General features: G+C 43.9%; 1 protein-coding gene across 1 annotated transcript in view; it reads right to left on the reverse strand.

Moving 5' to 3' along the window:
- Positions 1-9,998, reverse strand: part of CCDC39 (coiled-coil domain 39 molecular ruler complex subunit) — a 71,180-nt gene extending 61,182 nt beyond the window's left edge. Inside the window, exons 1-2 of the mRNA XM_066601544.1 lie at positions 9,858-9,998; positions 6,432-6,551 (exon numbers count right to left, since the gene is read on the reverse strand). Coding sequence (XP_066457641.1) covers positions 6,432-6,551; positions 9,858-9,947 — 210 coding nt within the window. The 5' untranslated portion in view covers positions 9,948-9,998. The remainder of the gene's footprint in view (positions 1-6,431; positions 6,552-9,857) is intronic.
- Positions 9,999-10,993: the final 995 nt, after the last annotated feature.

Raw genomic sequence — 10,993 nt, forward strand, 5'->3', positions numbered from 1 at the left:
ATTTTAAGCCTCCCCAAAAATCCTGAAAAATCAGGCTAGGGCTTATTTTCGGGATAGGTCATATTTTTGTGGAAACACAGTATGATGGGCAAGTTAAGGGATTCTTTATGGGCTGTAGAGTGGGTGAATGCTTGAACATGATGAGATGCACTCAAAAATGTGAAAAGCCCATTGTTCAGGTTACATAAAGCTGAATAATAGTCTCGAAAATTATTTCCCATCTTTGTTGGAGTACTTAATTTTCCGACATTATTTGGGCTTAGTATGTACAGGATATAAGCTTTAAAATATTGGGCCTTGAGGCAAGAAGCCAATAGTTACCCAGATTTATTGTTTTGTGAGTAATATTGAGTTTTGATTCTTTTTAGTTTCCTTTCACAATTCTGAAGCAATATGTTGCGAAGTGTCCGTCCGCGTTGAAATAGTTCTTCTGCTTGTTGTGTTGTTTGTATTGATTTATTTTGTTTCAAGGACTTTAATTTTGTCTAGAGTTTCTTCTAAAAGTCTGTTCCTTTCTCTTTTAAAATAATGCCCTATTCCTATAAACGAGCCTATTATATACACGTTGTGTGCATTCCATACAACATGGGGGTTTATCTCATGTGATGTATTGAGATCAAAGTATTTGTGCCAGTCCTTTTCAGGAGTAATTCTATGACCTGGCTGAGACAGTAAAAAATCATTACAAATATGTTGGTGTTTTTCGTTGTGCTATTCCTCTATAGTTAAAGATATCACAGCATGGTCAGACCATGTGATGATCTCGATAATTGTTTTCCGGGATAACAATGGCAAATTTCTATCAGTTATAAACATGTCAATCTGTGAAAAGCTATTGTAAACATGGGAGTAAAAGGAGTAGTCTTTCTTAGAACTATGCATTGCTTGCCATGGATCACAGCACTCCTCTTTCCACCATATGTCTCCTAGGGACTGGGTGTGTCTACGTAGTTTAAAGTCTGTAACCATACTCACATTTGAGACAACGTTACAATCTCAGTGAATAAGGAGTTTGCCTTGTTTCAATTTGGAGAGAATGCGCAAAATTTTATGGGTACAGCTCCTTTGCTTTTTATGTGGTGCGAAAAATGGAGGCTGGAGGATCACGTTATTTAAGGCACAGACCAATATAGCATATCTGCCCTATGGGCCTATATCCTCTTTAATGAGTTGGAACGTGACAGGAGTTTTTAGCACAATTAGTACCCCTCTAGATTCGGAGTAACAATGAGATTGGAATATAATGGGGGAGCATGGGTGTTTTATACGAAAGGCATCTTTTGGGACTAGGTCTGTCTCTTATGGGTAGAAAAGATCTGGAAACAGTGATTTTACATTTTCCAACATATATGGCCTTTTTTGAGGGCTAATCGATCCTTGGACATTTTTAACAGCAAATAAATGCATAGTTACGCAGCTAAATTATACGAAGTCGATCACATGGCGGTATCTTTTATGTACCATGAGTGTACTAGTAAATAATGAAAAAAAAGAAGAGCAGAGAAAAAGAATATACAGCATCAATATCAAATAGTTTCTCACTACACTGTGACCGAGGAAGGAAACTTCCAGCTCTCTCACAGCTGTAAAGCTTGTTTGAGGATATAAGTTCTTAGGCGTTTTCTGGTTTAACACAGTAACATAGTATGTTAGGCTGAATGAAGACAATGTCCATCTAGTTCAGCCTGTTTCAACCTCCTTGTTGATCCAGAGGAAGGCAAAAACCCTATATTAACACACCAACAGGGCATGCAAAACAATCAACAGTGTGATTGTTTGCATGGTTTTACAGTACGCCAGTGTTCTGAGAGATGATGAGACAGAGTAGGATCTTTGGCAGGTAGAGAGAAATCCAAGATACATTGCATTAAAAGATTGTTTCCGTCTTTTAGAGATTTGACAATCAAGTTAGTATTGTCCTTTGTGATCAGCAGATGTGCAGGAAAATCCAATCTGTATAGGATTTTGTGATCGCTAAGCACTGGTGATGCAGAGTAGTTGTCTCCTTTGCCAAAGATTGATATGGCGCCGGTAAAGGTTTTGCTTTCCTAGCAGCAGTTAGTACTTTCTCCTTTATATGAAAAAAACCAATGAGGGCTAGAACATTCCTGAGAATGTAGTCCACCAGGTGTTTCAGGCGGTGGAGTTTATGTGCCCTATCCATTTATGAAGTCCTGTACTGGACACTCTGGCAAGAATGTCCTTATGAGGCTGTGTAAGTATTGCATGAGTTGGACACATTCTCTGGGATCCCTCTAAATTTGACATTGTGGAGGCTTACCCTGTCTTCTAGGTCTGCTACCTTTGCTTGAAGTTATTCAGATTCTGACTCCAAAATTATAATGAGTCGTTAATGAGGTAATTATGAGAGGCAACAAAGTCCTCCATTTTTGTTTCCATGTGGTTATTTCTATGTTCAGCCTCAGTAATAGCGGAGTTGATAAGTTGTGGAAAGTTGGACTGAATAGAGTTGAACATAGATTTCATGGTGGCATCTGTGACTGATGTCAGTAGCCAGAATATCTAGTAGATGGATCAGCACTCCAGAACTTAGTACTCGTATCAAAAATAAAAAAATCTTTATTTCTCAGCACAAAACTGCAATGTTTCGTCCTCTGTGCGGTCTTTTTCAAGCTTGATACTGCCAACGAAGGGGTCTTTAAGTCCAGACCTTGCTCCAGGATCGTGCATCCTTCTCTATTTCTCCCATGTGGTGGCTTTTTGGTGTGCTGTTGTCCATCTATCCTGTTTCTGGATCTGTGAATGATGTATCCGTCACTGGCATCACCCAAAATGTGCACTAAGGATGAGGGTGTAGCAGTGATATGTGACGAATCAGTCTTCTTTGCATCAGAAGGCTCTTTCTGAGTTTTCAGTCTTTGCCTCTGTTTCTCTGGGCTAGTGGAAGGAGAAGAGGCCACAGCCACCATGTGGCAGGTTTGACCATCTCTCTGCAGGGATTTTGGCTTGATTTTCGCAGGACTGCTATCCAAAGTTTTCTTTGCGGAAGCGATCAAGGCAGCAATGTTGTGAAGAAAAGCCTAGCTGTACGAAGATTTGTGGCTATGCGCTTACCGCTGCTGCATATATTCTGTGAGCTCACACAAGGGCTTCAAGATCTCTAAAGTGGAAAAGCTGCCCTGCGAGCTTCTGGCCTCGCCGTCTTGGTCTTGCGGCGGGGATTGAGAAAAGAACAGACTCAGATTTCAAGGTTGGATTTCAGAAAGGCAGACTTTAATGAACTCAGAAAAAGAGTAGGAAGGATCCAATGGCTGGATTTTCTTAAGGACAAAAATGTCCAAGATGGTTGGGAAATATTGCGAAATGAGATTATCAAAGCACAATCGTTAACAATCCCTAAAAGAAGGAAGAATGGGAAGCATTTAAAGAGACCAGGATGGATGAACACAGAATTTGCACACATGTTAAAAATGAATTATAAGAAAAATATGTTTAGCAAATGAAAAAAGGAAAGGGGAATATCTAAAGAAGAGTATGATGCGGTCTGCAGAAACTGTAGGGCAAGTGTCAGAAAAGCTAAAGCTAATAATGAATTGAAGGCTTGCAAGAGAGGCCAAAAGCAATAAAAAATGATTTTGGGGGTATGTCAAAAGCAAAAGAAAAGTCAAAGATGCAAAAGGGTGCTTACAGGATGAAAATGGTGAATTGGTTAAAAAAATGTAATTCCTCTTTTGTATCAATTTTATATCAGAAAGTAAATGCAACATCAGCTGATCTTCCCTGTGATATTGAAGAAATAAGATAATGCAGGCTGTCTATAAACAGAGAGTAGGTAAGGGAACACTTAGCTACCTTAAATGAATGCAAGTCTCCAGGTTCAGATGAATTACATTCCAGGGTACTAAAGGAAGCAGCAAAGGTATTTGCTGAACCACTCGCCGTTATCTTTGAAAATTGCTGGGCAACAGTCCCAGAAGATTGGAGAAGGGCATATGTTGTCCCTATCTTTAAAAACAGAATAAGGTGGATCTAGGAAACTACAGGCCTGTTAGCCTGACTTTTATACGAAGAAAGATCTTAGAACAAATTATTAAACAGCATGTATGCAAGTCTTGGGCGAGGTGGAGTAATTAACCAAAGCCAGCATGGGTTTGTAACATACTAGTCATGCCAGACTAATCTAATTTCCTTCTATGACTGGGTTGATCAGGAAAATGCAGTAGATATAGTATATTGAAAAATAGATCAAATATGGAATGAACAAGGCAACTGGTGGATTCACAACTGGCTGAGTAATAGTACTCAAAGAGTGGTCATAAATGGCTGCACATTCAACTGGAAGAGTGTCTTGAGTGGGGTACACACTGTCCTGGGCCCAGTGTTGTTCAACATTTTTATAAATGATCTAGACGAGGGAAATGATGGGAAACTGATCAAATTTGGCAACCACACAAAGCTAGGATGGATAGCTTACATTAAAGAGAGAAAGGATTCAAAAGGATCTAGACAAGCTTGAACAGTGGGTCGTGACTAATACAATGGCGTTTAACAAGGAGAAATGCAAGGTCCTACACCTGGGCAAGAAAAATGAAAAAAAAAAAAAAAAACACATACAGAATGGGACGAATTGATCTAAGCAGCACATGTGATAAAGACTTGCGTATACTAATAGATTACAGACCGAATATTGGTCAACAGTGTGATACAGCAGCAAAAAAAGCAAAGACGATTCTGGAATGCATTAGGAGAAGCATAGAGTCTAGATCACATGAAGTAATTATCCCCCTCTACTCTTCCTTTGTCAGACCTTGTCAGGAATACTGTGTCCAGTTCTGGGCACCCCAATTTAAAAAAGACATAGACAAACTGGAGCAAGTTCAGAGAAGAGTTGATTCTGTAAATATTAGAAAAAACTTTCTGACAGTGAAAGTGATCAATGAGTGGAACAGGTTACCACAGGAGGTGGTGAGTTCTCCTTCAACGAAAGAGTTCAAACAAAGGCTGGACAAATATCTGTCTGGGATAGCTTAGTGAATCCTGCACTGAGCAGGGGGTTGGACTAGATGACCCTGGAGGTCCCTTTCCAACTCTACCATTCTATTCTATGATTTTATAGATATTAGAGTTACCAAGATGGTGAGCGGTCTGCAAATCATGTCCTATAAGGACCAGTCAAAGGATCTGGGAATGTTTAGCTTGAAAAAAGGGTGAGGGGAGTCGTAATAGCGGTCTACAAATATCTGAAGGGCTGTCACACTGCAGAAAGATTAGCCCTAGTTTCCTTTTCACAAGGAATCACTAGAAGCAATAGGATGAAACTGAAAGGCAAGCGACACAGATTATATACTGTATTAGAAAAAAAAATTCTGACCGTAATGATGATCAGTAAATGGAACACGTTGCCACGGGAGATGGTGAGTTCTCCTTGAATGGAAGTCTTAAAACCAGCCAGACATCTGTCTACAATGATTTAGGGAATCTTGCATTGAGCAGGGGGCTGGACCCGATGACCCTTGAGGTCCCTTCCAACTCTACCATTCTATGATGGGCTTGCCTGGATTAGTGGTTGACCTCTTTTCCCTCCGAGGCATCCTCAGGTTGTTAGCGGTGAAGGAGCTCTGCACTAGTCATTCAGTCCAGCAGCCAAGCCATGCCCCCAACACTCTTCTTTTCTGATATTTACACTTTGCTGGCTGCTCCCCGCCACCGCAGCAGCTGACAGAATTCTGCTTCATACATGCAATCAACCCGAGTTCTGATCTTATGCTGCGGGTGACGCCCTTCACTGCCAACGTTCTGCTTTCCCTCTATTCTCCTCCAGCCATTGTATGCCACTGTGTCCCTATACAGTCATATATGTCAGAGGTTTAAGTTGCAGGTATATCTTGGGAATACTACCACCGTATACCTCCAATGTGCTTGTAAATGAAATGTGAACTGAGCCTAATTCTGTCATTCCCACGTTATTCCATCTAGAATAGATTGACAACTGGGTGTTATCATTCCCTTCAGCTTTATAAATAATAACAAGTATTTTAAAAGTTTAGAAACCCTTTAAAGGTTTATATGCCATTGTGTGTCTAAAATTAAAAATAGACTTTGTAACAAATATGACCACATATACCACATACAAAGTATTCTTATGTATTGTGTAACACAATCATACAAATGACAAAAGCCTGCCGTAAATTAACCTTTTAAAGGTGCCTTCCCATCATACCGTAGTAGTGCCAACGGTTCTACCATCACCATCTGATCAGCGGGACATAGCTCCCTCACTTGAATAGTTCTGCACAGTGGGTGGCCAGGAACACTACTGTGCAAGAGAAATACTGAGGGGACTGTGGCCCCTTCCTTCTCAGGAATGGCCCCAAATCTGAATATAAGGTACGATATGGAGCTAAATGATTAGAAAATGGGAATACCCCCTCAAAACCTGTTTGCTTCCCAGATGCAATATGCTCCATTACCTGTGTATAATTCAACTCTTGTCTCACATTTCTAAGGTGGTCAGACATTGCTTGAATTCGGTATTCCAGGTCTTTTATCATGTTTGACAAATTCATCTTCTCTTTCTGCTTTCTTTGTAACTGAAAGAAATATATCATTGTAATTACAGAGAGGAAAAAAAGTGGACAGTACCGTGACTATTGTAGGATGCGGGACAAAATCTCACAGTTTGAGCCTGCCGACATATAGCTCCAACGGAAGGGTCCTATGGGCATAGATAGGTATATGTCACTAGGAGGCTCCCATTTAAAAAAAGATATATATCTATATACATATCTATATATACATAAAGGCGAAAGCTCTCACAGACTGACTTCCTCATTCATTCACTCACTGACTAACTGACTCACTCACTGACTGACTCGCCACTAATTCTCTAACTTCCCAGTGATGTACAAACTTGAAATTTGACACAACCATTCTATAGGTTCTAAATAGGAAAAGTAAAGGGGTCACGACTCGATTATTCAATTCTATGCGTGAAAAACTGTGCAAAAATCTGCACTACATGAGATAGTTCTCTTCCCAGAAATGATAAAGCCTAGGGAAATGATTTGTATTCTGAGGAGAATCTACCTCACCTCTATGTGTATATACTGAGAAGAATCTACCTCACCCTCTATGTGTATATACTGAGAAGAATCTACCTCACCTCTGTGTGCATATACTGAGAAGAATCTACCTCACCTCTATGAGTATATACTGAGGAGAATCTACCTCACCTCTATGTGTATATACTGAGAAGAATCTACCTCACCCTCTATGTGTATATACTGAGAAGAATCTACCTCACCTCTGTGTGCATATACTGAGAAGAATCTACCTCACCTCTATGAGTATATACTGAGGAGAATCTACCTCACCTCTATGTGTATATACTGAGGAGAATCTACCTCACATCTCTATGTGTATATACTGTGGAGAATCTACCTCACCTCTATGTGTATATACTGAGAAGAATCTACCTCACCTCTATGTGTATATACTGAGAAGAATCTACCTCACCTCTATGTGTATATACTGAGGAGAATCTACCACACCCTCTATGTGTATATACTGAGAAGAATCTACCTCACCTCTTTGTGTATATACTGAGGAGAATCTACCTCACCTCTATGTGTATATACTGAGGAGAATCTACCACACCCTCTATGTGTATATACTGAAGAGAATCTACCTCACCTCTATGTGTATATACTGAGGAGAATCTACCTCCCCTCTATGTGTATATACTGAGAAGAATCTACCTCACCTCTATGTGTATATACTGAGGAGAATCTACCTCCCCTCTATGTGTATATACTGAGGAGAATCTACCTCCCCTCTATGTGTATATACTGAGGAGAATCTACCTCCCCTCTATGTGTATATACTGAGAAGAATCTACCTCACATCTCTAGGTGTATATACTGTGGCGAATCTACCACCCCTCTTTGTGTATATACTGAGGAGCATCTATTTCAACTCTCTGTCTATATACTGAGGAGAATCTACCTCCCCTCTATGTGTATATACTGAGGAGAATCTACCTCCCCTCTATGTGTATATAATGAGAAGAATCTATCTCACCACTGTGTGTATATACTGAGGAGAATCTACCTCACCTCTATGTGTGTATATACTGAGGAGAATCTACCTCACCTCTATGTGTATATACTGAGGAGAATCTACCTCACCTCTATGTGTAGGTGGCTGCAGCAATTTCCTAATGACTTTAAAGGGGTTGTCCCGCGCCGAAACGGGTTTTTTTTGTTTTGCAATAGCCCCCCCCGTTCGGCGCGAGACAAACCCAATGCATGTGTTGAAAAAAAAAAACGGATAGTACTTACCCGAATCCCCGCGCTCCGGTGACTTCTTACCTACCTTGCGAAGATGGCCGCCGGGATCTTCACCCTCGGTGGACCGCAGGTCTTCTGTGTGGTCCATTGCCGATTCCAGCCTCCTGATTGGCTGGAATCGGCACACGTGACGGGGCGGAGCTACGAGGAGCAGCTCTCCAGCACGAGCGGCCCCATTCAACACGGAAAAGACCGGACTGCGCAAGCGCGTCTAATCGGGCGATTAGACGCTGAAAATTAGACGGCACTATGGAGACGAGGATGCCAGCAACGGAGCAGGTAAGTGAATAACTTCTGTATGGCTCATAATTAATGCACGATGTACATTACAAAGTGCATTAATATGGCCATACAGAAGTGTATACCCCAACTTTGTTTCGCGGGACAACCCCTTTAAGCACATTGGGCGCTGCTCCGTTGGCCAGTGCTGATCACGAAAGCAACTCTGGCCGATCAGAGAGCAGGTAGAATGCATTGGTAGTCTAATGCCCTATTTAGACGGAACGACTATCGCTCTGAAAATCATTTAAATGAACAAAACTGAAAAATATTCGTTCAGTGTAAATGCGAGCAAACGGCTGAGTTGTGAGGCTCTGGCTCGTTGTTTAGTTTCAGCTGGCATAACAATCAGCGCCGGCCCGGGCACTTATGGTGCCATTTAAACACTGATCAAACGAGCTGGTGATGACGTTACCAGCTACTTCCGAGGGGCAAACAAGTACCGTGAGATTCTCGGCTCGTGTAAAACGGCCATAACACGGTACGGCAGAAGATGGCGTTAGTCATCTTAGATGGCCAGAAAAAAGGACCTGCAACCGGCAGACTGGAGGGATGGTAGATACTACAGGTAATATACCCTCTCCCCTCCCGAAACAGAACCTAGTGCTGAAACCGGAGGGTCATTAAGGTCCGCTGCACAGGACTGCGTCGGGTTCCGGATCTGGGATTCCGCAGCGGAATCGGACCCCGCGTACCTGTCTTCTTACCTGTTCTGCGCATGGTCGGGGCGGCTTGTCGTCAGACAGGCACAGTACAGATTTTCCTGTGCTGTCACTAGGCGATGACGCAGAACCCGTGACCTGTCCACAATGTGAACTGCGGACAGGCCGTGTGCCGGACAGCTTCCAATGACTTCAATGGAAGCCGTCCGTGCAGACAGCGCACTAAAATAGCACATGCTGTGACTTTCCTCTGCGAGAGAAAAAAAAACGCAATTGATTTCCGCTTACCTGCAGGAAGAAGCGCTTCTCCATTGCATGCTATGGACGGTATTTGCTGCGGAACCTGGAGGCGGAAACCCACCCCAGATTCCGCATTGCAAATATGCCCTTAATTCTATCCAACCCCCCCTCGGAGGCATGCAGTGCCCCCAGGTATATGGCACGGCTTTAGCAGATCCCTGCAGTAATGTGCTATATAACAGGGTACTGCTGTAGTGCACTAGTAGATGATCATGTCCTGCTGCGAGGGAACTACGACTCCCAGCATGGCCCGCAGGTGGATAGAACCAGCAGCCGGCACTGACTAGCAGGACGCGCGCCGCCTCACCTCCTCCTCCAGAGCTTTATTCTCGGCATTGGCCACAGGAATGGCGAAGCCATCGGCCCAATTCAGCCCGGCCAGCACTTCGCGGCTCATCCTGAGGCGGCGGCGGCGGCACTCGGTGCAGTGAGGGACGCAGGGTGTTGTGCTCCGCGCCCCTAGCAACCGGCTGGGTCTCCAGGAAGCGCAGGTGGTTACTGGCCGCCTCCTCCCTGGCCGGCAGCGCAGCGCCGTCTGCTGTCATGGCCAGGGTACCTGTGTAGGTAGAGGCATATTAGTCTCACGGCCCCATATACCGAGCTGCGGCCTCCAGTCGCCGCGGATACTCTCCATGACTAGCAGTGCTTCTACCTCACAGTACCGGCAGAGCCACCATTGTGTCCCTGAAGGCTGCGGCAGCCATACAGTTATGGCCTTATTGACAGATTCCAACAGGAAGGACGTACAATGGCACGACAATGGACGCATTTCAAGCTTCACAGCAGTTTTGGGGGCACAAAGGGGGCTCAGAGGCGTGCAATTTCCAGGGGCTCTGAGCCTCCGATGTAGGGTCTAGGGCCGTGGTGACGAACCTATGGCATGCGCCGACAGCTGTTTACCATGATAGTGATTACCAGCTGGGGTGCCACAGCTCAATGGGCCGGTAAACACTCAGCAGCGCTGATCCCGGCCATACACTCTGATGGCAGTGTGCACCTGGGATCCTCCTCCCCTTAATTCCTCCAGAGAGAAGAAGGGAGGAAGCATTTCTGGCGCACACACACTGCTGTCAGTTTGCACCCGGGATCAGTGCCGAGAAGAGGAGGAGCAGTGGTGACTACAAGGAAGAGGTAAGTATATGGGGGTCCTGGTGCATCTTGTCTCCATCAGCAGAATAGGTGGAGACCAACTGCACGCCCACAACTTGGGATTGGCTGGGCCGGAGAATGGGTGGAGGCAAAGTGCACGTCTCCAAGTTTTGATTGGCTGCCCCGTAGTCCCTGGCGCTGCGCTCACAGCTTCCTCGCCCGCGGCTGACCCTCGGCCTGGCGACGGAGACGCAGTGCATCTAGAGGGAGAAAACAGCGGCTAACTGACTGCAGGATAGTGAACACAGATGTGCATGGAGGTATACAGGTTCTGTATGGTATGCTGCGGCATAT

Source organism: Eleutherodactylus coqui, chromosome 1, assembly GCF_035609145.1.
Source record: "Eleutherodactylus coqui strain aEleCoq1 chromosome 1, aEleCoq1.hap1, whole genome shotgun sequence".
NCBI lineage: Eukaryota > Metazoa > Chordata > Amphibia > Anura > Eleutherodactylidae > Eleutherodactylus > Eleutherodactylus coqui.